The sequence below is a fragment of the Drosophila sulfurigaster genome, chromosome 2L (assembly GCF_023558435.1).
Source record: "Drosophila sulfurigaster albostrigata strain 15112-1811.04 chromosome 2L, ASM2355843v2, whole genome shotgun sequence".
Taxonomy (NCBI): Eukaryota; Metazoa; Arthropoda; class Insecta; order Diptera; family Drosophilidae; genus Drosophila; species Drosophila sulfurigaster.
In genome coordinates this window covers 5837723-5865087 of record NC_084881.1, presented here as the reverse complement: position 1 = coordinate 5865087, position 27365 = coordinate 5837723, and the positions used below count along the sequence as shown (strand labels likewise).

The window sequence follows — 27365 nt, the reverse complement described above, 5'->3', positions numbered from 1 at the left end:
ACAGAGAGAGGTCGAGAAGAGAGACAGGCAGTGCGAAAAGGAAAAGCTGTTAGCAGTTAGCAGTCGAGAGGAATTTCTTGACTGACGTAATTAAAAAGCCGTCAAGTGTTTGGAGTTCGGTGGAGTTCGTAATGTGCAATTGATGCGACAGGCCGTTAACTGCACTCCGAAAGGCAGAAGGGATGTCTCCAGTTTTCTAATTAAATGAGCCAACGGCCAATGCAGCGTCGCATTTGTCTTGAGTGTCCGACAATTTTGTGACTTATGATGACTGCAGCGAGAATAAGAGACAGAGAAACAACTGGAGAATAGAGAGAGTGAGCGAGCGACAAAAGCCAGACTCGGACTCAAATCGCCCCATTCCCAAAAACAAACCTAAAACGCGTCGCATTCATCTTAAGTTGCATCAGCAGAGAGGTTCGGGTTGGGCCAGTTGGAGGCAAGATTTATGAGGTAAAAGCAATTAGAAAGTGGCATCAACAAGCGATTGCAGTAGGGCACTATTAATATCGTTTAAGAGCGAGCTGTGTAACAAGGAGAGACCTTCATCTACCATGCAGCCATGGCAACGAGGAAGGTCCGGAGTATAAGTAATAGCAGCTTGTTAAAGGATAAAGAGGAAATGATTTGAGCCAACTTGACTCTGTTTTTATATTAATTGCAAATATTTATTTAAAGAAATGCGTTAAATGTGCTGTCGCTCTCGGCAGTTATTCTAATTTTTTAAAACTTCGCTTCCGGCTTTTCCAGCTCCATCAAGATTTCCTGCAGCAGATAAAGCTCGCCCTTAATGAAGTCCAATACCTTCTCCATATTTCGTCGACGTATATGAGGAGAAATATCTAGACAAGGGAATGCAAGAATCCATTTGAAATGCAATTGATTCTGAGTGAATTAACAACAGCTAAACTTACCTCGTCGTCGACACAACATGAAGTACAGGGAATGGATTGCATTCATGTTGCGCTGCTTTTCCAAATACCGAGCAGCTATTACATCCTTAGTCGCCTCCAGAATCTTTTCCCACTTCAAGCACTGAGCCCGCGACTCATTATAGGAACGTTCCATGACCGATAAATCATTCTTTAGACCCAACACAGTGAGAGCTGCCTCGCTGGTGATCTTTACCATGTGCTGCCGCATCTCTTCAATTTCCCGCAGTTTCTTGACCTCCAAATCATTGATTTCCACCTGAGCCAGCACTAGAGGAGGCAAGGGAATATATGATATAGTATGTAAATAAGGAACGAGTAAATTTTAAAATTACTCAGCGCATCGCAACGATCCATGCAATCCTTGGGAGAGACGAAAATGTCCGACACTTCGACGACCTCATCAAGCACCTTCTCGTAAGGCTGCAGCTCTTCGACAGTTGCTTTGAGGGCTTCACGAAATGTCGTCAGCTCGTCAATGGAGGTCTTGAACTTTTTAATATCCTCGCTGAGCTCCTGGTGCAGCTGGGTTTCATCATTAATGGCCTTCTCTGCGATTCGCTTCTTATCGGAACAGTCCTTGATGAAGCTGTTCACATCGATGAATCGTTGCCTCAGATGCTCTTGAGTCTTATACATTTCTTTCACTCGCTCCGAGTTGATCGATGACTGCTGCTTGCAATTTTCTAACATATCCTGCTGCAACCTCAGCATCATTTCATGCTCCCGCGAATTATGAATGTACATCAACTCGATGGAGTCTCCAGCAGCATCAGCATTGGGCGGCTTCCTATAATAGAAAAAAGCTAATTTTATCCAACTAGTTAGATACACATCATCTTAGGGTCTTACACAAAGTATTTTTGCTGCGCTTTTGATAACAGGTAATCGCCCACCGCCTCCTCGGGTTTCAAGTCCAGATTGCCCAAAACATCGAGAGTTGTGGTTGGCTTAGTGCGTGGCATGGCGAAAATAATACAACACAAAAATAAATAAAAACGCAATGAGTAATGTATTGTAACTGCAAAAGCTAAGTTAGTGTTTAATAAGTTTGTATGAACTAAATGTAAAGCATTTTTAACACTGCCAACTTTTCATTGTTTTTTTAATTGGTTTTTTCATTTGAAGGGTTGCCCAGGTAGCAACGACTCGCGGCAACCATTGTTTATAACTTAATAAACGTATCTAGGTAACCAGTTTGGATGCAAGAGTATATTAACAGAGCACTGTTAACCTTAGTGCATTCATAATGTTAGCAGCATTCAGCATTTGGTAGGTAATGAAAACATTAGAACTAATTGTGAGATTCATAACATTTTCTGTTAAAGAAGTAAGGGTTACCATTTTATACCCGCTACCCATAGGTAGAAGGGTATTATAACTTTGTGCCGACAGGAGATGTGAGTAACAGGTAGTAGGAGGCATCTCCGACCCTATAAAGTTCATATATTCTCAATCATACATGTCCGTCTGTCTGTCTGTCTTTCTGTCTGTCTGTCCGTCTGTCCGTCCGTTCGTATGAACACCTAGATCTCAGAGACTATATACTTTTTTCGACAGCATTTGTTATGTTTGCGCGCAGATCAAGTTTGTTTCAAATTTTGCCACGCCCACTTCGAATAACAAGCGTAATTTTAAAACTAGAGCTGCGAATTGGTGTATACAATAATAACTATAGTATTTATGAGTCCTGAAAATTTGATTGCGGTCAGACAAAAATTGTGGAAGGTATTAAAGAAATACTTTTGTATGGGCAAAAACGCCTACTTACTAGGGTCTTAGTTGATTTGGCCGACAATCTGATATATTATGCCGTCTATGGTATATTTTGAATGTGGTATTATATCGATATAGCAAATATATAATTTAAGTATTTTTTAGTATTTTCGGTATATTTTGAAAATAATACCGGAATATTTTGCTTTTATTCAAAATGGGTAGTGGTATCTCACAGTCGAGCACACTCGACTGTAGCTTTCTAACTTGTTTAAGTTTCAATTTCTGTTAAGATACATTTTCTGTCTGTTACATACATTTCCGCCCGCACAAAGCTGTAATGCCCTTATACCCTATGGGTAACGGGTATACAAATCAACATCGACAGTCGAGAGATTTACCCAAATTAAAATGAAAAATAACCAAACTAGATGAAATGTATTACAACTTAATTTTTAAATACCAACAGTCGAGTGTGCTCGAGGAAGGCCTCATTTATTTTTATAAAAATATTTTATGCTTTTGCCATCATATAGAATAAAACATTCACAAAGTTCACACTTGCCATTGAGGCAACATTAAAAATAAATCTATCTATATTTTCATAACAATACTAAATAATAATCATTTCTAAAATCGACAATGCCGCGTCGCAAGCCCACTTTTAAGACCGATGTCATCGGCACTCTGGATCTCAACCCCGAGGAGGCTGTTGGCGAGTATCTGCTCTCTCGCCAGCAGGAGCGTTTCTTCGTGTACGGTGATAAGTAAATTCTCTTTAATAAGCCCCTCTAATTGTGTTTCACCCGACAGTAAACCACCCAATTGGGATTCGGCTGGAGATTCAGTGGAGATGCTGTACATCGAGAATGCGCGGGAGAATGAGGCCATGCAGGTGCTGCAGCGACAGCTGCTCGAAGAGGCACAGCGCCAAACGGAGCTCAATCACCAACGCATTGCTTCGATGTATCGCATGCAGGAGCGTTTACGGAAACGTTTCATCGAGGTGAACGGCTTCATTAAAGATTGTGCAGACAAAAAGCGAGCTGCCGAGAAGATAATACGAGAGCAGGAGGGACTTCATGAGGAGCTGTCCCGGGGCATCGACGATTACAAGACATCGATTAGTGAACTGCAGTCCTTTCGACGTGATCTCAAAGAGACTGTGCATCAGTTTCAGCCTTACGAGAGAGTCTTGGACGATGTCGTCAAGATCTCCGACATCTTTGTGTCTCCCAAGGACTGCATGGATCGTTGTGATGCATTGAGTAAGTTAGGACTCCAAGAAAACACTGCACTCTAACGTATTCTTAAAGTGCTCGCACAGGTGGAGATCAATGAGTTGAAGAACACGAAACTCCAGGAGATCGAGGAGATGCGTCAACGCATGGTGAAAATCACAAGCGAAGCAGCTCTTACTGTCCTTGGCCTAAAGAACGATCTGGCCAAGTTGGAGCGATCCTACAATCAGTCACGTGCTCTAGGCCTTAAATGGGAGAAGACCTTGTCCCTCTGCAAGGATACGACCAGCAACAATGATTTGGATAAGGAACGCGCACTAGATGGCATTCAAATCCTCTATCGTATGATGTGCAAGCGACGTGGTGAGTGCTGAAATGCAGTTTGAATAAAATGAGTAGTCTAATTGGTCAACGAGCTTCTCAGATATTGATGCCACATTCAGCCGACGGGAGGTGGAAAAATGTCTTGACTTTGTCAAGCGTGAAGTCGAGCTCTTGGTGTCCGTGCTACGTGAAATGGAGAGGAGCACTCAGAAGGGAGGCAAGTCTGCAAATCAAGATGGAGCACTTTGCGGTTAATTGAGAATTCAGAAGTTGTGTGAATAAACTAAAAGTTAACTCATTGATAATCTATAAACAGTAGTTGTTACTTGCTACGGTGCGCTTTTAGGAATCTTCTTCTTAATATCAAGTAGACTATCATCAAACACTAACCCTAACCAACTCCCAGAACATATGTTTCCGTCTCATAAATTTTGGCTTAAGCCCAAGCAAATCAAATGAAATTTGAGAAAAAAAATAAAAAATAAAATAAAATCAAGCGCTTACACACGAAGGGGATGTGAACAAGTTCTCAAGTGGCTTTGAGGAACTCAGGAGGGAGGAAATGGGAGAGAACTCTTCAAATGGAGTGATGGGGAAGGCTGGGCAAATAAATTGTATGTTCGACAAATCGAATCTTTCGAATCTTTCCATTCAATTGCCAATTGGATACTATGGCCAGAGATAATCCAACTTAAGCAGAGATAATTCTTTTATGCGAACATTTTGATTTCGATTTCTTTAGTCGCATTTACAAAAGAGAGGACAAGATGAACTAGCAACTAATTTCATGACGACACTGCCACGCCCACTTCCATAGAGCTTCCGACCAGCAACAGCAGCGAGCAAAACAGATGAAAACAGGGAGAGGTGGAGGGGAGTAGGCGAGTGCCGTTTGTCTTTATTCAATTTACTTTATTTGATTTGCGACTTTTGCCGATATCAGCTGGAAAAATAAGTTGCTCATGAAGCGAAAAAGAAAGGGGACAAGACAAGAAGGAGAAACAAGCGCCTAAAAATCAAATCAAATTTGCTTGCAGCAAAATAAAATGCAAAGAAATTTATTTTGTTCCAGCCAAAAAAATAGAAAAAATTGAACTAATGTACATAGATAGATACATAGATACTATATAGGAGTAGTTGGCAAAGTCAACGTTATTTTATTTAAATGCCACCATTTGACCGCCCTCAAGTTCCGCCCGGGGAGCGGTTCTTGGGGTTTGAGTTTGTGGTCCTGCTGCGTGTTGCATGGAGGCAACGTTGGGGAAAGGGACAGCAATTACATTAAGTCTGAGATAGTTTCAGCTTCGCTCTCTTTTTGGTAAGTTTGTGTCCCCTGTTGGAACATTTTGGCAAATTTGTGCAAGCACTTAAGAATTGTTGCCTGTCATTTAAATAATTGAAAGTGTATCAATTGTGGGAATTGCCGAAACTGAATTCTAACCTGCCAACAGAGGAATACAACAATAATAATAATAGTATCTATGAGTTTACCGAGTTGCCTTTTTTGCGACTGACATTTCAGATACTCCTATTTTTGAAATCTGCTGATGTCGCCACGTCGCCATGTTGATGTCAATAAAGCCTAATGGCATTCAGAGTTAATCCTTTAATTGCATTACATTTCACAGTCTGCAAATTATATAATAAGCTACTCGCACATTGAATTGCAGTTGACAAAGCGTGAGAGAAGACTGAGACAGCAATTAGCGAGGGTTGACCGAGAGATTGTGGCATTAAATAACACTGTGACATGATTTATTAAATATAATGATTCTAGTATGGAAATAAATGAATTGCACTCCAGAATTTAATCGGAATAAAATAATAGTCTCTTAATGTAATAATAGACTAATGAGTTGAAAGATCATTTCAACCTTCTTTTAAAAATAAGTTGTGTCGTACGTTTATTTATTTTTAATTCGTTCGTTTATCTATTACATTATACAAAGTTCATTCGTTAACCCAAAACATATCGTATAATAATCTTTGGTTCAAATCCGAGCCAGACTTCCCCTAATAACTAGTTAGTAAAACTTTTCTAGCCACACACGATTCGGTTTCCTTTTAATTTTTTGCATAGTAGACGCAACACTTAATTTAACTTTACAAGTTCTTAATGTGCCGTCCAGACAGCTTAGGTAGAGGCGGGGGCGTGGCGACTCCAACAAGGCGGAGCAACAAATGGCAATTAGAGAAACAATTCAAAGCAATTGTAGGACTCGAAAGCAAGAACATGAGAATCCAGGGATGACTCGTGATTAAGCCATAATGGACAACTAACAGATACGCTGTAAGTTCTTCTGAGATTTGTCAAATACTTTAATATTTACTAGAAACTACTTTATTATATTATTATAGCAGAGTTTCTTTTGAGACCCTCCACATCAAAATCCAGCATTATTTTTGTAGCTTGCATACCCCATTAATCATTGGTAGAGGGTATAACAAAAAGTCGCAATTAAAAGACGTTTGAAGTGTAACTTAAGAGAACTTAAAGCCAGTTTAAAGTGAAGGCTCATTGAGTGGCAGGCGCAACGGTAACTGTAATAAATGTCACACGATTACCGCAACAACAACTACAAGAAGAGGTACATGTAACATCTATAAAGCAGCAGAGAAGCCGAGAAGCAACAAGGAGGCTTCAACTTGATTAATACTATAACACATGATTTATTATGCCTGTCAATCGGAAGGCAGTCATGGAGTCAGTCAGAGAGAAGATGGCAGGAAAAGAACATTATGAAAGCTGATGGAGGCGCTTGAGGCAGAGATTGGAATCACAATCAGAATCAGGGAATCGCAGTCAGAATCGGAATCGCTTTGCTTTGCCTGCCGTGCGCCATGGCCTGTGATAAGATGGCAAATCGGCTTAAGACCAGGTTCTCGTTGCGTCCTTTTGCAAGTCAAGCAAAGCAGACACAACAACAATCGTCATCATCAATTCAGTCAGCGACATTAATATCCTCAACGGGGGCGGGGTCCAAAGCTGTCGTCTGACATTTGTGACACCTGCATTGATTTGTCTTCCTTCATTCGGAGTGTGCCCAGCTTAGTTAGACCTTGTCCCGACCCCGATCCCAACCCCAACCCCAACCCCAAACGCAGTCCCAACCGACCCGCGGTGCTCCTTTTGAAAGCCACCTGCCCGTCCATTGACTGAGTGCCTTTCATGTCTTACAAATGCCTTTTTTATGCCCCAATGTGGCTGCGGCTTTTTGTGTGCCATTCAGGAGCGGAGGCTGCTCTCGCAACTTAAAGCTCTAGCGTTGGAGCCCAGCGATTGTGCGTGTTGAGCTGGAGAATGGCAGGGAAGGTGGGAGGCTGGGAGAATGGGAGGGCCATTAATGGCAGCTTCTAATGGCCTAGACGACATGGCGCTGCAATTACTACACCCCACCGAAAGTGAGTAGAGCCAAAAGCAACTAGTACACTCATTCGCACTCATTCTTCACGGTAAGTACCTTCACATAGTTGATAATTTATTCATTTGCCGGCAAAAGCGACGTCGGCGTCGACGTCGACAACAACATTTATGGTCCTCAGTTTGGCGCAGTAGCTCAAAAGTTAACCACACTCAGAGACACACACACATCCGCTATCTGAACACAGAAGAAATAGAGGATAGAGAGGCAGAGCGACAGGGAGAGCTGATGACTTTCAGCTACCCTTAATGACTTCATTAGAGACACACCACTGCAACCCCTTCGACTCTTAACAATGCTCGCAATCAACTCGACCATCTTAAGTCCCCTTCTCCTGTTCGATGCCCCTGATTCCTGATCCATTCCAGTTTCATGTCTTGCCTACAACAATTTCTCTAAATTTTTAATTTGATTGCGGGGCGTCAAAAGCAACAGCTCAGACAATTGAGAAATATGTTGTGTTTGAAAACTCCTTATATAACAACCCAGCCGTCTAACAGCTGTGCCATTAGGTGACTACAACTATGGGATTTTCACAAGCCCAACCCCTTATTTTCAGAAAGAGATGCAATTGAATCGTAATACCCTTTGTTGGGCCTCTCAGCCTCTCCGAGTATTTAACGTGGCATTTTGTAAGCCAACACAATTTTTCAATATCATTGTTAAGCCCTATTTATAGGGTTGTGTCGTTCAGGGGGAAAGTGGGAGGGGCAGTTTAAAGACTCCGCACAACTGTTGTAAAAAATTGGAATTGTAAATTTTAACACTTATCAAGAGGCATTTTGTTGCCTTTTATTGAACCGAATTGCCGGGCATATGTGCGCCTTTTGCTGTCTTGATTACGATTTGCATAAAATCATCGTTGAGTCCGGGAAATTATGTTCGGGTTTTACGGCTATTGAACTGGGCTTAAAGGAAGTGAAATGTTGCCGTTTATGGTTTCTTTTGTAATTCAAAAAAATGGGATCTTCTCAAGGGCTTCAACGTAAATAGATATAAGGTCTTAGCCATAGATGACAACTGGAATTTATTGTATCAAATACAGGTACATATGAACAGATGTATATAAATCGTTGTGAAGGTGAACCCTTTATCCGTGGAAGACACAAAAAAAACCTAATGGAACCTAAGGAGTTCCATTAATGCCGTTATATGACCTCTGACAGTAATTTTAAATTGTTTGAGCTCGGAAGAATTCTTCAACGCTTGCATATAATTTAAAAGATGGATAAAAACACTGGGACTGTTAAAAAGTTTAAAGCATTAACAAAGTTAATTTGTCATACCACTTCACAGACTGGTTTTTCTTTAAATCAGTCTAACTAACTCAATTAATCGATTAACATGAATGCGAGCTTCATCTTAATTATCCTAGCCATTAACCCGTTTAATGACTTGCTTTAGACAGTCTATATATTCGAGCCAAATTGCCGGATTAGTTGCTAGACAGCAGATTCACACTGATAATGGAAAAGAAGAGAAAGCATTTGGGAAAGGTTCACTGGACCTTCATCCCTCGCCAGGGGCTCTGTTTTGGGGCGTGTAAACATGTATAAATATTGACAACTTAAAGTGAAGTTTATAAGTGACACGAGCCACGACGCCCCGAAAAAGGAAGCGTTTTAGGCAGGGCAAGAGCAACAATAACAACAACACAACAACAAGAGCAATACTTGTGGTCAAAGTTGAAAGCCTGTTTGATGGTTACCTCATAACAGACAGGGAAGGACAGCCAGCAATGGTGGGTTGGGTAATAAAGTCCGCTACTTGAAACTGTCAGAAGTAGGAGTAAGTGCGTATGCCAGTGGGGAGAGATAGAGAGGGCAGCGAGAAATTCGAAAAGGTAGAAAGAGAGGGCGAGAACATAGAAATGAGAGAGATGACTTGATGAAAATATTGACAAAGCAATTTGCTTGTCAGACAATTAAGCGCCTAATTGGATGAATGTACGGCCACGTGGTAAGTGTATCGCAAGCAAGAGAAAGAGAGGAAAGAGATTTCAAGAACAGGGAAAGAAGGGCAGAGACCGGAAGTCGTACTTAAATTTAAGCAAGTCTAATGCTCCCTCCCAACCTGCCGTTCTCTCTGTGGCTCCTCTATCACATGAGAGGGTTTAGAATTTATGAAGCTGAGAGGGAAAGATATCCGGAGACAAGTGAAGCAATAATCACAGGGCCATAAATTTGAAGTGCTACGAAAAGAGTCGGCCGTTTTTAATATATAACTCAGAGATATGCCAGAGAATGACAGCTGTATGGCAACGGATCTGGACAGTTTGCTCTGACACTTTGTCATGAAACAACATGAGACCGAGACAGAAACGGAGACCGAGGCAGAGAACAAGAACAAGAACGACAACGAGAACGAGAAACAACGTCAAGATAGATGCAAAAATACAAATATTTCAAGTGCGTTAAGGAATGACTAAGGGGGTAAAGGAGTACGAGTACGAGTGGGAGTGGGTTGTTGTAAGTAGTCCAGCAGCTGCTGTGACTGCTTCAAGGACTAAGCGGACTATAGAGATTTGCAAGACAGAGCAGAGAAGAGAGGATTTGTTGCCAAAGATAAGTGAAATGTAATTCAAGCTGGCAGTGAAAGTGCCTGCAGGCTGTTTAAACAGGGGGCGACTGTCACGAGACGGGGGAAGCGGCACTAAGTGGACTGCATCGCGTTGCCAGATAGCTGCATTAGAGGCTATCAAAACGCCATTCAAGTCGGAATGCATAGAAAACTGTAATCAAGTCGTTGCCGTCCGCCAAGTGGGTCAGGCAAATAAATGCAAGCATGAGAGCAAGCTAGAGAAGGGGGGCGGGGGTATGAAGACGCCGGTCGTGTATGTGAGATGAACATAAAAGTATTTGCCATGCAACGTAGTTTCTATTCAAGCTTCCCCTTCATCACTGCACGTTCCTCTTGATCTTCTTTCACTCTTTTTCACAAATTGTCACCATTTACTGAACTCGCACTTCAGACATATTCCCTCCTTTCGTTTCTCACTGCTTCCTCTTTTTTCCACCTTAACCCTATAGATAAGCATGTGGGGTAAATGGAGGACATGCCTCGATGCTTCGCTAAGCGCTTCACATTTACATTTCTCAGCTCAGATTGTGATTTATGTCCTGCAATTGACATCAAATTTTTCGGTTGTCAAAGTGATGAACTGACAGTTTACCTTTGCCTAACAAGATTGCCACATGCCAAACACGCTATGAAGTGTCCTCAGCACTCACTTTAAGGATGCCAATTTGGAAAGTGTCTTTAAGCCAGCGCATTATTCGCACCGCCAAACCGCTGAAACCACACATGCTATGCATGGATAGCATCCAAAAACTTAATTACTCTCTGGTCAGTCACTGGTCGAGAGGCGATAGAGTCGGGAGTTGGAGAAGTGAAGAGAAGCAAGAGCAAATAACCCGAAACGGGGCAGCAACATTCGCCTCATGATTGGCCCCTTCACACCTCATAAAGACCACAATAATAAACGCAATTTGGGCAGAAATCCAATTAAATGCCCCGAGCCAAATGAGTGCCACTCGCCACAGTCGACAGACTCGAAGCAGTCTCCACAGTGCCACTCAAGATATTTCTTGATTGTTGCGAATAAAACACTAAACCACAACGACAACTTTCGCCGACAACATCATCGATGTCTATGAGGATAATAACCAGCTGGAGAGATTTTTTATACACTTCTCAAACAATTTGTTAGCTTCGAAGTTCAAATTTCGTCCAAGCTTAAGTAAAGATATTGTCTTGGACCATAATCCAAATTTAAGTTTGAAATTTCTGTTTAAGTTGCTAGTTATCAACTCAGTGCTTAAAACGATAAATCATTTATTATGAGGTAAAATATATAAAATTGATAATAGACACAAACTATTTAGTATCTATCATACCTTCTTATTAGCATTAATTATGTAAGAAATGTAGGCATATTTAACCCCTTTTTGCAATCAATTGAATCTAATTGAGTTTCGTTAGGTAAACTGATATTAAGAGTATCACACTTTTCTTTAAGTGTACGCCTTGGAAGATTGCAGATGGAAGATGGGAGACAGTCCTAAGTGACTGCTCGCCTGGCATTTATTGTGCTCTCTGATAAAAATTGCAATTATTTAGCCAAAATGTGCGATGCGATGAAGTGGGCGGAGTTCTATGGACTTTTCTCGTTTTGTGCCAAGTTCAGTTCAGTTCAGTTCGGAGACAACATGACAAAGTCGTCTGTAATTTATTTCCTCCAGCCTGTTGGACCCCGACGAATGGCCGACAGGCCCTTAGCCATGTTGACTTACCCCCGGCGGCACAACAAGACTAAAAGCCAAACAGAAGGCCAAGACAACTGGCAATTGCGTCATTGATGTGGCCTGAACTGCTCTTGGATATGGGACTTTAACTTGACCAAAAGCTTGTTGCCCATGGAGGCGTTGAATGCTGTGGCTAATGAAGTGCATGCAAATCTTTAAGAGGGGGAGAGGAAGTCTTGGCTTCGACTTTGATTTTCAGCTGACTTCGCTGGTTGGTTGGGCTTCTAATGAGTTCGACTTGTGGATGGGAAGGTGTGTGGTGGCAACAAAGTGTTCCGAGAGTTGCAACAACTTTTACTCCAGCTTCTACTCCATTATGCAATGTCCCCTCATGCCTTTCCATGGAAACTCAACTTTTGCCACTTCACAAGCGTCCAACAGGCATCCACTTGATGTGGCCAATGTGCTGCCGTTTGCCGTTTGATGTTGATAAATGATGTTGCATTTTCATTTAGAAAATTTGTTGCTAAAGAAAACTCACTGATTGACTAACAGAACACGAGGCAATGAGGCAATGAGCCAAAGTTGCCAACAGCCAACAACTCAGAAGTTGCAGTTGCACTTGGCCGTGGCAGTTGCCCGTTGAAGCTGAAGTTGAAGTTGGAGTTAAAGCTGAAGCTGAAGCTGAAACTGAAGCGATGCAACGTTAGAGACAGGGACAGATGCAATGACTGCTTGTCAGCAAAACGTTTAGTGGCAACACGCATACACACACCCAATACACACCCACACATGCAACTGGGCGCTGGCTGGTGAATCAATTATGCTGCAGACACCAGTTGCCAGCTACTAAAGTTGCAAGTAAAAAGAGATAGAAACAGATTGAAAAGGGGCGAGAGATTAGTGGAGTGAGAAGGAGAAAAGAAGAGCCTGCTGCAGACTTGCTGCTGAGTTAGCCAAGTTGCATGCAACTAGCTGCTAATGCAAAAAGTTTTTTGGCCTTAGCTAAGCGGAATGTTGGCGCCTAGTTATGTGGTAAGCAGCAGTCTGCTGTGCCAGCAGCACGGCTTGGCTGCAACATGCTGCTTTTGTTGTTCTGCCTGCAGCAAGCAGGTATCTATTAATCAATTCCAAAGACGTGCAAAAAACAATTTAAATTATAAAGTCAGAAAGCAGATGCACATACTTACTTATAGCTTTATCACTTAATCTACAATTTAAGCCCCGGTGCATAAAAAGAATACTATAATCCTGGATTAGACTTAAGAATGAAAATAAATTTGTATTTAAATTTAGTTCATATAAAGTTTTTTTTGCCATTTAGCCAAATTTAGCTTTAAAAGTTGTTGACCTCAAATACAAATAGAAACGAATAAGTTTTTAGTGAGCTTTCATTTAAATTCTACCTCTAAACGTATTTAGGGCGCAGCATTTTTATTTACATTTTACATTTATTTCTTTTTTAAAACATAATTATAACACTTCTCCCGAATTCACAGTTAAGTGGGTAATTAACCTGAAAATAAATGGGTCTACGAAAAAGGTGCTCAGACTTAAGCAAAAGGACTCCCACACTCATAGAAAAACTTGCAAAACAGATAGAGAAAAAACACGCTACTAGCCTCAGAGAATTTTAATTATATGAAATGCAGAATTTAGCTGAAAGTCTATGGAAATATCTTCATTTATTTAATAAGATAACTAAATCTTTTTGCATAAGAAACCTTAGCACATCTGTCTTCAGCGTGTGCAGTCAGACCTAGGGTTAATTTTTGGTGTGGGTGAAAGTGTGTGGCAACCTTTTGGTTTTATGTTTATCCGAGAGCAAATCTTCAAAGTGAGTGACATCAGAGCAGTGGCGGCCCTGCCAGCTGGTTGAGCAAGGACAAGGACACGCATACCATGACGCTTGCGAAGCGCGTCTCGCGTGTCTTGCCTCAAAATGTGGCACCCATACTGATACTGATGGGTGCACAATGCAACGAGCGCCATGCCGCCTACTCTTCGCACTCCAAAATGCCATTGCAATTCCGTTGCCATTCTTTAGCAAATGCTTGAAGCACTTTCCATTGTGGGATCCTTGTGACTCGTGAGTCGTGTCGCATGCCTCGCCGCCCATTGTCAGTGTGCAACTTTTGTTGCAAGGCGCAATGCTTTAATCTTAAACATGCCAGCGGAACACTTGAACATTGTCAAGTGGCTGCCAGCTGCCAGTTGCCGGTTGCCAGCTGCCAGTTGCCCGTTTCGAGTCGCCTCCTTTCCTGGCCCCAGGTCGACATATCCCGACTTCAACCCCAAACCAACCGCTAACCACCCGCGACAGTTGTTGTTTCGTGCATGCAACACGCAGACAGTTGACTAGAGCTTGACTGCAGTTCCTCCTCTTCAGCTCGCGCTCCACTCAATGGTGGATGCAGCTTTGGTTTTGGCTTTGGCTTTAGCTGCTGCCTCCCATTCCGTCTATCTCTCTCTCAATTTCGTAGCTCAACTTTCGCTGGGTTTTTAAAGCTTTGCTTAATTTCCATTTCACGCCACGCCCCTCTGGCCACGCCCCCGAGCAGCTTAAAAGCCAAATCCTTTAGTCATTTGAAGTGTTTATCTATATCGTTTACCACAAACTCGATGTTCGGTTCCCTGGATTCCTTTTGCAGAGTTCCTGCGCTCAATTTGTTGTTGTTTTGGTTTTGGTTTTTTCGGTTGTTGTTGTTGTTGCTGTCGCTGGTTGTTGTTGCGTGTTGTTGGCTGCCTCCGTTTTTGGCATGTGCGCATTTAATTGAAATTTCCCAACACGCCCATCAGCCACCCACTGCCACGCCTACATTTTACGCACTACGCGCTCTCGTCTTGGGCGAAAATTTTAATTAAAATTTTCGCAGCGCTTTGTCGTTTCCTCTTCTTTTTTTCGCCTTCAGTTTTCCTTGCTGAGCTTTAAAGTGTGAAGTTCCAAGACACACTTCCAGCCGCACGAAACCGAAGAAGAGAGAGGCGGGGGGTCAGGAATATCCCTAGAATCGAGCTTCCTCCCAACACCAACTCGGCAACCCTTTAACTCCACCTCCTCATGACTGGCTGCTGGTAAAATATTTAACATGCAAATGAGTTTGGCTCTGCATAAAGTTTCGCTTTAAATGTGTTTATTTTAGTTGCCACGCCCCATTCCCCACTCCCTATTCTAACCGCCTTTCCATATTCCACCTATCCCATCCGCCTACTTCGGATTCCTCGTTAAAAAGAGTTACAAAGTTAGTGAATATTTTAACACTTCTTCGTTGCGTTTAATATTTATTTAGCCGGGGCCACTTTCGCGGCTGCCACAGTTAGATATTCTCCATTTCCCATTTCCCCCGCTATTCGATGTGGTGCGCTTTCCTCTCTTTACACACACCCTTTGACCCTTGGCTTTGCCTTTGCCTTTGCTTTTGCATTTCTGTTCCCACCATTCGCTGACTTTTTACATATTAATGAGGTCTCATACTACGCATAGTTAGCAAAAGCAAGCCATGCCAACCTCTTCCTGCCTATTAAAAATACACGTAGTATTTGCAAAAAGAAATATTCAGATATGCAGACTTAATTGTTGTTAATAGGTTAGTCGATATTGGCAGCTCAATCAAAAAGTTTCAATTCGCGTTACTATTATAATAATATTTTATAGATTTTTTTGTTTTGGCAACTATGCTATTGACACTTAGGTTGTGTTTATACGTACTCGTATACTTCCAATAGAAAATACGAAATCGTAATGTTCCCATAAATATATAGATTAGAAAAACCTTGTTCACTTATTGGATATCAATTGTTTTAATTCAACTCGCATAGATAGTTATGCAAAGTTTTTAAAAGCAACTTTATTTTATCTCTCATACAAATACAGTCTGTGTTGTGCTGTTTGGCTCGTATCCACAATTTGACACACTTTTTAACAAAAATAACGAATCGAATTCAACGCCGTGATGATCATTTACTATAGTATTAATTTCTATAATCTAACTAAATAGATTAATTTCCCACATTTTTAGTTGGTTTTCAACTGTTTATTGAAAACTTTTCAGTCTTCCTATTAACTCAACGCTTGCAGCAACCTTTTGCTTGGGCACACTCTCCAATCGTCCACATGGTTGCCATATCGTCAACTTCATCATCGTCATAGTCATCGTCATCATCAGAGTTATCAGCAACATCATCATCTTAATCATCACAATCATCAACAGAGTGGCGGTTGCAGTCACATGCGAACAAATCTTTGGCACGTTTCAATTCATTAGCTTCGTGACATTTGTCGTTTGATTTCACTGGGGCAATAACTTAAGCCCCTCTCCCCATCACAAGCACTTCCCTTCACCGTTGCTGCTGCTGCTGTTGCTGTTGCTGTTGCTGCTGACGTTGCCCCTTTGACTGCCCATTGGAAATGTCGCGTCCCGTTGCAGCGTCGAACTCATTCATGCATTCATTCACATTCACACGCATGCCCCGACCCAAGCCCCTTCACCTACTCTTCCTCATCCTCCTGTTATCGTTTGCGATGCAATGAAAACGCATTGTGGTCGAAATTGTTAACAAAATGTCAAACGGAAACTCGGCGACGGCAACAACGACTGCGACGGCAGCCGCCGGTGCCCAATAAAACTTCAATAGCCTCGACGACCCGAGGTTCCCGGCTCCCTCATGTGTCTGATTTTTACGCAGTCGAATTATAGGAAGTGCTACCAGTCCAACAGCCCTGGGTCAGGGAAGTGGGAAGTGGGAAAGGGGTTGAGTGAGGGGCCCAACGGGTGCCAACTGATTGTGCGGTTGTTGTTACAATTGTTGACATTGTTGTTGCTGATGATGTTGCCGCTGCTTGCTGCACGTGATGAATGCCTCGCTTGCCAGGGATGGGACATTCTGATAAATGTAATTCCACAAACAAAGGATTAATGAGACTGCGACTAAAGAATGTATCTTAATGAAAATCTCATGATTGCTCTTAACAGCCAAAAGATGCAACCATTATTTGAAGTTACTTGAAGAAAACCCAAACCTTACCCATTTGTATAAAATATATAATACTTATTTATTGAGAACACTTTTTGCTATTTTAAATAACACAATATAAAAATTAAAATGAATGTTTTAATAAATAAAGAATAAAGCAATATATCAAGTAATTTTAGTCGACTCATTCATTAAATTTATTTAAAATTTCGATATTAGTCTTACTATCATACATAGTTTATTACTATTTGAATTAAAAAAAAAAATGAAATTGTTGCTTTTGAGCCAATTAGTTTGTACAAATTAGTAAATTATTCCCTTTTTTTAGGAACTAAATATTTAATATTTTTCAATTACAAGTTAAGTGAGATTTTTGGTGACCATCCCTAGACAGAGGGCGATGCATCTATTCAACTATGCAACACCTTTGCTGCCTCGTCACATGTTGCATGATGACGTTTTCACTATATATCGGAGTAGCCTATTTTGGGCCAAAATAATGCGCGGGATTTTAAATTGTTGTTGCAGTTGTAGTTGTAGTTATAGTTGTAGTTGGGCTTGTTGCTGTTGCTGTTACTGTTATTGCTCGCGTTATTATTGTTGCTGCTGGTGTTGTTGTTGCTGTTGTTGTTGTTGTTGTCGCCGTTGTTGTCAATGGTGCTGCAGTGCTCTTAATTTCGGGTTTCAGTGGCGGTCACGTATTCAGCTCCAATGTAATTATGGAGCGCACATGTGTTTGCCTGATTAGACGATAGGTGGGCGTGGCAGGCAGTTACTGCTGCGATTTGTATGCAACAACGTTGCAGCACCAACACAACGGGAGTGCGGCTCAATGAGTTTGGGTATCTAGGGGTCTGGGGTCTGGGTCTGGGTCTGGGGCTGAGTCTGGGGGTCTGAGGTGGTTACCAAGCGTGCGTGACCGGCAGTTGTTGCGATGTTTGACTTACAATTAAGAGCGAATATATTTATGTATAGCATAGACATAAATTCAACAAATACAACACAAAGCAGACAACATTCAACTCATTATCAAATTTGTCGCGAATTTGTCGCCATGTTGTTAAACTCATATGATAGGCGGCTAGTTGGATGAGTAATTGAGGGGAGAGCTCAGCGTTATAGTTGTTGTGGTTATTATATTTGTAGCTTGTGTTTGGCTTGTCGTCATTGTTGTTGCCGCTGTTGATCAGGTGTGAAAAATGTTCTTTACTTGACTGGTGGTATGCATATTAATTTTACTTATATGCTCAATCTAGCAATTATCGCAGTAAATAATGATATTAGCTGACGCACAGAGCCATCTCTAACATTCAATTTCATTTAAATACAATTTCATTTAAATTCCTAAATATTGGATAACTCGAATATTGGGATTCCTTGCAGTCTTCTGTTATATGATTTTACTATTGACTTTGCGCTTTTCAACTTTTGCGCTTTGGTCTACAAGTTTTATTTCCGCACTCTAAGGATGCCACTTTATTTTTAAACTCTTAAGGTTCTTCGAAACTCACTTTTTGTGAAGTGTTATAGATATACAATTTTGTAGATAAGCTCTGTCTCTGAGGGGAGCATTACCCTCATCTGTATATCAGGAATACTAAGTCTATAAAATTGGGAGTTTTGGCGTCATTAGCTTTGGTGACCTTCAGAAGTCTGATAAGTTTTTATGAATTGTTATTTACTCCCTATAACGAATAAATACTACATTTAAAATTCAATAAAGAAATTCAGGGAATACGATTTATTCAACAGAAATGCTTTAAGTTCATAATTCGACTAACCATATTTCATTTCAGTTTATTTTTAAATGTCATTTAAATTAAATTAAAAAGGTTATTGCTGATATTAACAATTTCAGCATTTGACGTTTTATTTGGAATTTTTCCGATATTTACGCCTCTTTGTCGATATGTTCAAATGTAAATCAAACATAAATGTTTGTTTAGATCTTTACACGATCTTTGCAAATTTAATTACATAAATGTTTGTTTAGATATGTACACGGTTTTCCAAATTTAATAATAGCTTTAATGTTTATGATTCTCAAAGAATAAACAAATAATTATATAAGACACCATTTCGTTAAATCGAGGTAAACACTAACCATTTGTGAAATATTTTAAGGTGTAGCTCATCACGTGATGAGTAAAAGTGCCAGACGATTTACCTTGGCCACGATGCTGACAATTCGATGATCCTAAGATATATAAACACCTAGATCTCACGCAGATTAAGTTTGTTATATTTTTGTATATTCATTTGATATATTTTAAAAATAATACCAGACTTCTTCCCTTTTGTTAAAAATGGGTAACGGGTATCTCATAGTCGAGCACACTGGACTGTAGATTTCTTACTTTTTAATACTACAAATTAATGAGCTTTTCTTGGGCAGAGTCACAACATCAGTTTATGAAGTGAAATAAAGGTAAAATATGACTTGAGGCTTGACTCCCCTCAGTGCGATATTGCAAATGATATTTGAATTTAATTATGGTATCCGCTTGGCCACAGCAAGTGTGTAAATTCCGAATATGCCGCATTAGCCCCAATTACTTGGAATATGTGCGCTGTCAGCTAGACAACGGCATCTTGGTCAGGCTTCCGTCTTGTTTTGGTTGTCTTGGCAGTCTTCGCCGTCTTGGCTGTCGTGTCGCCAGCTTCGTCATCTGCATCAAACTCATTTACAAGTTGCATGCTACCTGATCCGCTGTCCCTTGCCCCCAGCTCGTTGCGCCAGCCCTTTGGTTGTCATGTAAACGGCGCAACATGCACAAAATTTGCAACATGCAACGCACTGAGCACTAACGAACTGAGCGACCCTCCGGCCTCTCACTCTCTCTCTCTCTCTCTCTATCTTGTTCGATGCAGTTGGCTGCCTCGGAGCTGAGTTGTCGTTGCTGAGCCAAATGCAAACCAATTTGCGGCAAGTGCCTCGGTTGCCATGACACATGCCGCGCGACCGTGGCACGGCCTCTGTGGAGCCTCATGTCGGTTGCCTGATGCCTGATGCCTGATGCTTGATGCTTGGCCTGCCTGCCTCGTGGAATGATGCATTGCTTCCGAATATGATGACGAGGCGTGTTAAATGCTGTACAAAAAATCAACAGCAACAACTACAAGAAAATCTGAAATCAGCCAAGCAGCGGCCCCCAGTCGCCAGTTGGCAGTTGGCTGTTGGATGTGGCAGAGCTGAGAGTTTGCACCATGGGCGACGTCGTGTCAGGGGACACGCTTGAAATTTATTGCCGCAGTTGTAAAGTACGAAATGCGTCGTAATTAGTTGCAACTTGAGTTATTTGTGCAACAATGCAGCATGGAAAGCAAACCAATCGGCCAATGAATTGCCAAACAGTCACACGATGGGGCAGGGAGGTGGGTGGAAAAGAAAAGAGTGGAGTGGAGTGGTGCAAGTTAACTCTTAGGATGCTGGCACTCATTAGAGCCATGGCCCATTCGCACATTAGACACGTACGCCTCTCATTTGGCTTTTAAATATTTCGCTTACATTTTAAAATCCATAAATTTCGACTGCCACTCATCACTTTGCATGCAAATGAGTCAGAGAGAGGGGCTGCGGGGTGCTCAAGTAGACGAGCTGCAGTTGGTGACCAGCCTTTGTCTATTTATCAGGAAATTGTTTATTATATTGTAGAAGAACTTTTTTATGTGCGCTCCACTCATCGAGGACACTGCGTCGGGCGTCGTTTGCTTTATTGCCAGCGACATGTGCCCCTTGCCCCTCCCATGCTCCATGCCACGTTGTTGGCGACTTGCGTAGCGCGTTTGGGTGGCAAACTTTATGACTCTCTGAGAATATGCGTTCGTGTGTGCAAAAAAGCGTGGGAATAGACGCCACTGTGGCCCATGGTCATATCCAGCCACATGGCAATGCCAATGGCAATTGTTCATGCCAAACCAGAACTCTGAGCCCAGAGCTGGATTGTGATTGAGATTTATGCGAGAGATTGCGATAAGAATGTGCCAGCGATGAAAAGATGGAAGACTCTCTGCACGAAGACTCCGCCAAAATGTGAACTCATATGCAATTCAGGGATAGGATTGGGGACTCTGTAGAATAAAGAGAACAGAAATATATAAAATATTGTTTATTACTATCAGTCTGAATAGTGGATTAAACTATTTCCCATAAATAGCATGTTATGTCTACTTTTTGTATACAAATATTTACTTGACGACATCTCCGCTAAGTTTGATGACATGCGGTTCGATTATGTTTATGGTTAGGCCTAGCCTAGCGGATAAGCAATCCATAAAGGAAACGATAAAAAAGCCATCCTTATTAATTATTTTATATATAGTAGATTCTTAGAAAAAGTAGCATATTTCTATCAAGATTTTCAAATAATTGTATATCTATTCATCGTTGCAATAGTTCACAGACTATAAGAGATAGAGCAATAATTTTTTTTCGACAGCATTTGTTATGTTTGCACGCAGATCAAGTTTGTTTCAAATTTTTGCCACGCCCACTTCCGCACGCAAGCAAATAGTTTGTTTCATAATTAATATTAAGCTAGAGTTGCGAATATAATTACTATAGTAGTTATGATTCCTGAAAATTTGGTTGCGATCAGATAATAGTCGCATTACCTTAATATGTTAAGTAGCTGTGTGGAGTTGCTCTTATTAATATTATCTGCTTTGTTACAGATTAAAATGCGTGAGGCGCTATGAACTGCCAATTCATTTAAAAATTAACAATTTATTTTATAGAAAGCAACCACAAATTAAAATAGACACTTTGGATGTAATCTGAAGGCGCTCGCTTGACAGCTTTTCCCATATACAGAAGCCATTAGATATAAACATGTCAAATGTTTATTCAGGTATCAGAGTTTGGAATAAAAATAGAGCATCCCCCTCAAGTATTCATTCAGAGCAGAAGTCACTCCCACAGCATCCTCGGCTCGGATTTGTAGCCCACCCAGGGGAACAGTAAACAGTGAACAGTGAACAGGGAGCCACGGAACCGCAGACACGTCACAATTGATACTCGTCGCCACACGAGTAGAAACACATTGAATTTGAACCCCCCATTTTTGGATGTTGAATGTTGGATGTTTGTCTACCCATTTCTACATATGTCGTGTTTTGAGGTCTGTTCCAATTATGCCGCACTCGAATATCAAATTAAGTGCCCGCTGCTATGACAGTTTTAATGTCTTTGGCACCATAAAAACTGCTGTCCCCATAAACGGGTGCAACACGCCAAGTAAACCAAATCCACCAGACAATTATGGAAATCCGAGGCGTTCTATACACCTACGCGTTTCCCCCTTCTGCGCCTCGGGGAAAACGGAAAATATGACACGGAAATTCCTTTGCTTAAAACCAAGAAAAATGCCCACCTCACACTTGAAATAATATTTCATAAATAGGCAAATATGCGGCGAGGATTCCCAACCTAGTGCAGTAGGGTTAGTCTCTTTGGGGAGTCTCTTGGCTGCCCCCCGCGTCCGCGTTCGCATCCGCAACAACAACAGCAACAGCTGTTGGTAATTAATGGTTGGCCGCGTTCAATGCACTGGATAATCACGCGGCTGGGAGCGGCAACAACTCTTTCAAAATCTCGGCAAATAAATCTTGGCCACTAAACTGGAGGGTAACAAACTGCTTAAAAAGGCAAAGAGTAAGACTGCACGCTACGAAAAGAATGAGATTGAGTGAAAGTTGGAGTAGGAGTACAAAGAGATACCAAAAAGTTCTTTATTTCAGTATAAATGATAGCCCTGGGTAAAAGTGTTGCGATTTGTTAAAGTTAAAGTTAAAAAAAATGCTAGAGAAAGCCAGAATTTAATGAGTTTAAGCATGATTAAAAACGATGGCCTTCAGAGAGAATTACGAAAATTTGAAGGAAAACTTGATAAAACTTTGTAGCAATCTGAGACATTTACAGACAAGGAAACGAAAAAGTGTAACAGAAATATAGTAATATTTTTCTTTTTAGCATAGAACAATTTTACACAATGTAAACATTCATTTCACTTATTTTATATCTAGACATGCTGCTACAAGAACAATATTAATTAAAGGATTAATAGTAATATTGGCTAAAATATATTATATATAAAAAGACCTTTACATTCTTAGTTTCAGAACTACTCCATTTTGGAAAAATTAAAACAAATAATAAATAAATGAAATATATAATCATAATGATAACGCAACAGTGATATACAATTATAAAATTTATTAATGCACTCCATGCCGATTACTTAAGTTTTCGACTTAATATTGTTACTATGTTGAAGGTCCTTTTTATACCCGCTACCCATAAGGTAGAAGGGTATTATAGCTTTGTGCCGGCAGGAAATGTATGTAAAAGGTAGAAGGAGGCATCTCCGACCCTATTACTATAGTAGTTATGATTCCTGAAAATTTGCGATCAGATAAAAATTGTCGAAGTTATTAAAGAAATACTTTTGTATGGGCAAAAACGCCTACCTACTAGGGTCTTAGTTGCTTTGGCTGACAATCTGGTATATTGTGCCGTCTATGGTATATTTTGAATGCGATACTATATCGATATATTTTGAGAAAAATACCGCAAAATATATTTCTTTTATTCAAAATGGGTAGCGGGTATCTCACAGTACACTCGACTGTAGCTTTCTGACTTGTTAAGTGTACATTTGTGTTACATAAAAATCCCGAATCCCAAATCAAGTGGATCGCAGAGAACGTTTTCTTCTGTCCCTGCCCATTTACTTTTATTTTTTCGGCTTTTTATTCGAAAAAATTATAACAATTTTAAAGCAACAAAGTAAGTAAGTGCAATAATCAACTGATTGACTTCGATATCGCACTTTTTTCATAAAAATACACAAATATTTGCATATCGCATACTATGGTTATTATTGAATTTATCAAATATCCCCGCTCTAGCTTCAAAATGATGCTTGCTATTCGATTTTTGTCGATTTACGGAAGCAGAAATGACAAAAATGTGACGCAAACTTGATCTGCGTGCATACATAAAAAATGCTCTATCTGTTAATCTCAGAGATTATTTCATACGGAGGGAAGGACAGACGGACATGGTTATATCCTCTCGAATGTTGACGCTGTTCAATAACTTATATATTTTATGGGGTCAGAGACTTCTCCTGCCTGTAGCATAAATTTCCTGCACGCACAAATTATAATACCCTTCAGCTCTATAAGTGCCTATTACTCGATAAGCGCAAAAATCGACTTATTTTAGTATTTCTCATTATATTATATAGTTTTTAGATGAAATGTTTTTTTAGTTTAATTTTCAGTTATTAATAAATATAGTATAGGTTATTTTGTTATAGTTTTGTAAAAGTGACGTCAGATTATTCGATGGGACTACTGTTAATTTATTTATTTTATAATTCACATTATATTAAAAATATAATATTATTGGAAACTTGAAATCGGATTCTAGTCCTTGCACAGTGAATGCTAAAGGAGTCACATTTAACCACATTGGTTTCCATGGCCATAGAATCAAGATGAAACGGCATTGAAAATTGTTAACGTCACTGTTCGTTGACGATCGGGTGTTCGTCGACTGTACACCACACAATTGTAGCTAACTCAAACAAGATCACATCTGTATACAAGTGGACATTATGTGCGGATGAAGTTTTCAGCGGCAAGCAATGTCAATGCGATGCACATCTTTGTATGTTTTGAATATTTTGGGTTTAGTTGGAATATTTCAAAGTGGATTATACTGTCCATGACACACAGAGCCTATCATGTGATTTTTATGCAATGTAGCTGTATTCCCTGGACATTCAGCGCAAATCCCATCCAATGAGAGCCAATCCTTTAGCTGGTTGCTTCCATGTGCGTGTTTGGACCACAACAATGCAACTGCATCTCTGCCCACAGATGTTGTTTGGGGCTTAACCAAGTTCTTTGTCAGTTTTACTGAACGACCAGCCATTCCATAGGCGTTATGTGAACGGCAACTATTCGCACTAAAGCCACGATACAATAAATATGCCGCCCAGCGAGGGAAGGCGAATGAGGAGCGGCATATTGAGCAATCAAAGCCAACTGTGTCCAGGCGCATCGCTGCAATGTCCTCCTCTTCCTCTTCCACATCCAACTCCTACTCCGCCAGCGCCTGCGCCTGCTCCTCCTTCTTCTCTAATTGCATGTTGTGTTGCTCGTTTGCGTTGCTCCATCAGCTGCCACTTTCATGCCCCTTTGTTGCCTCTCGCAAGTCCATCTCTGAGCCATCTCTACGCAGCTCGCGCTTTAGAGTTGTTTTACATTTTTAATTGAATTTTCGCCATAGTTGGCATTCTTTAACGTTCTTTCTCTCTCTCTCTCTCTCTCTCTCTGTTTCTCCCTCTATCGGGCTATTCTTTTTGCTTTTGTTGTGACTGTTGTTTCTGCTGCTTTAACGCTTTTTCATTAGAATTTACACTTATTCATTAGTTGCAACATGCAACAGCTGCAGCTATAATAAAATTTTATTTTATTATGCGGACATCCAATTCATTTACTCAGAGAGCGAGAGATGGGGATACTCGTGCACATAGAGAAAGCGCATAGGGATGATCCAGAGTTAACCGTAAAAATTGTGACGCTGCTGGACACAGATGGCGAATAGTGTCCACTTTACATGGTTATGAAATTGACTGTTGCAACACTTTGCCATGCAACAAACTTGGGGACTGAGTTCCAATCGAATAACTGTGTGGACATACCCAATTGTTGCAACACAACAACCCAACTCAAACGATGTCTCAGTTGTTGACTACGCAATTCACTCCATCTCTGCCTCTGCCTCTCCTTAGTTCCATTCCCGAGAGCCTACTCAGGTAATAAGTGCCCATGCAGGAATATTCCCATCGTAAAAAAATGTGGCGGTAAAAACTCCCTTGGGGTCAGGGGTTGGAAAATGGGGGAAAATATTCTTTATTTTGGTTTCTTTTTTACATAATTTTAACTGCCACTTGAAGAATATTTGGGGATCCCAAAATGTTGCCCATAAAAACATAAACACAACATCAACGGAAAGATGTTCACAACAGCAAAATGAAATTTGAGCTACGTTTCGTTTCGTTGGGAGGCAAGAAACGGCACATCTGCATATTATTAATGACCGGTAATTACCTTTCCACAAAAGAGAAATATCTGAAACACCCATAGAGAGAGAGAGAGAGAGAGAGAGAGAGAGAGAGAGCAAGAGAGAAAGCGAGAAATGGCGCAAATCACCGCCAGGGGGCACTACAATGATTTGAGAGCAGCTAATGGCCCACCCTAAAAGAGTTTTTGGGGGTTCCGAACCTAAGAATTTGCGGTCGACGAGCGATTTATTTGTTTATAAAACGTTGCGCGTAACTCAGCCAACTTTATGATGGAAAAGGAATATATAAAAACTTCAACAAATATAATTTAAAATAAACAAATTACCTCAGATATGTAGTTTCGTTTCTTGCCAACCAAACAGAGAGTCGCACTCCCATCTCTACTTATCGACAGGCCGCTGATGGTTTTATTGTACAATTAAAGTGCGTGGAAATGGGAAATGGTAAAAGTGCGAAGCCAGAAACTGAAATTAATTTCCGTCTCGTTGGTTGATATATGCCAGCAGCCCCCGAGGGCAATACTCAACACCACAGTCCAGTAGAAATTCAACCCGTACGGGGCACACTTCCTATGACTGGCGCTCCGCTTGGCCTACGGTTAAAAATAATATTGATCTTCATTGGAACGAAGTGTTAATAAAATATTATTCTTCGCGCTGCCCCTTTTTCGTTTATTTTCAATGAAATTTTTGTAATTTGTGCATAAAAAACTCAAAAGCAAGAAAGACAGACAAAAAAGAAATTAACGAAATGAGTTTTTAAATAATCATGACGTTTTTATGATGCCCTAATGTTGAAATTATGGCTCACATAAATATGGTATATGCATGTTTATATGTATCAAGCACTCGGAGAAGTTGGCTATAAAAAGTAATGCTTTATGTGTACAAAAATACGCAGACAACCTGAGTGAAGAACTGTCTACAAGTAGCTGTGAATCAGTAGAAACAAAATCTTGGATGGATTTTTTGATAAGCGAGACAGAGTGCAAAAGATCAACATTTAACATGGATTAACTATACTAAAGAATTATGACGAAAGTTGTAAAAAAAGGGAATTTGTAAATAATAAAAGTCAACTATGATAAGAAAAAGCTCGAAATGATAACCAAGTGATTGTCTGTTGAAATGTAGACTCTAGAAGTAAGAAATGTATTAAGACAGTGTGATATGTCTATAAATAAAAGACTTGGAGAAGTGTTCTTTGTCATTAACAAGAATAATTTTTCTTACGAAATTTGTAGAGTTGGAGGAAGAATAAGATGGAAAAATGTTAATTAATATTTCATATTGCAACTGAATAGTAATAAAAATAATAAACACTATTGAATATCACAAAAGAGAATCATTAGTTGAAAAAAACCATTCTAAAATATCTTTGTCTATACTGTGGAATCTTAAGTTTTCTGATCTGG

The 27365-nt window shown here is 40.5% G+C and overlaps 2 protein-coding genes across 2 annotated transcripts; one reads left to right on the top strand and one right to left on the bottom strand.

Annotated features, from left to right (window-relative positions):
• Positions 1-646: 646 nt before the first annotated feature.
• Positions 647-2011, bottom strand: LOC133850390 (uncharacterized). Its single transcript, XM_062286473.1, has 4 exons — positions 1785-2011; positions 1268-1722; positions 915-1202; positions 647-842 (listed from the first exon to the last, which is right to left on the bottom strand). The coding sequence occupies exons 1-4, from the start codon at positions 1895-1897 to the stop codon at positions 724-726; spliced, it is 975 nt and encodes a 324-aa protein (XP_062142457.1). The 5' UTR covers positions 1898-2011; the 3' UTR covers positions 647-723.
• A 1177-nt stretch (positions 2012-3188) lies between these two features.
• On the top strand, positions 3189-4526 carry LOC133850178 (uncharacterized). The gene is made up of 4 exons (XM_062286175.1): positions 3189-3403; positions 3462-3916; positions 3965-4252; positions 4314-4526. The coding sequence occupies exons 1-4, from the start codon at positions 3291-3293 to the stop codon at positions 4466-4468; spliced, it is 1011 nt and encodes a 336-aa protein (XP_062142159.1). The 5' UTR covers positions 3189-3290; the 3' UTR covers positions 4469-4526.
• Positions 4527-27365: the final 22839 nt, after the last annotated feature.

Coding starts and splice junctions, on each gene's coding strand:
- LOC133850390 (XM_062286473.1), bottom strand. CDS start 1,897: ATGCCACGCACTAAGCCAACCACAACTCTCGATGTTTTGGGCAATCTG. Junction 1,203..1,267: donor GGATCGTTGCGATGCGCTGA/GTAATTTTAAAA, acceptor TGCCTCCTCTAG/TGCTGGCTCAGGTGGAAATC. Junction 843..914: donor CATGTTGTGTCGACGACGAG/GTAAGTTTAGCT, acceptor TCCCTTGTCTAG/ATATTTCTCCTCATATACGT.
- LOC133850178 (XM_062286175.1), top strand. CDS start 3,291: ATGCCGCGTCGCAAGCCCACTTTTAAGACCGATGTCATCGGCACTCTG. Junction 3,404..3,461: donor CAGCAGGAGCGTTTCTTCGT/GTACGGTGATAA, acceptor TTCACCCGACAG/TAAACCACCCAATTGGGATT. Junction 4,253..4,313: donor TATGATGTGCAAGCGACGTG/GTGAGTGCTGAA, acceptor CGAGCTTCTCAG/ATATTGATGCCACATTCAGC.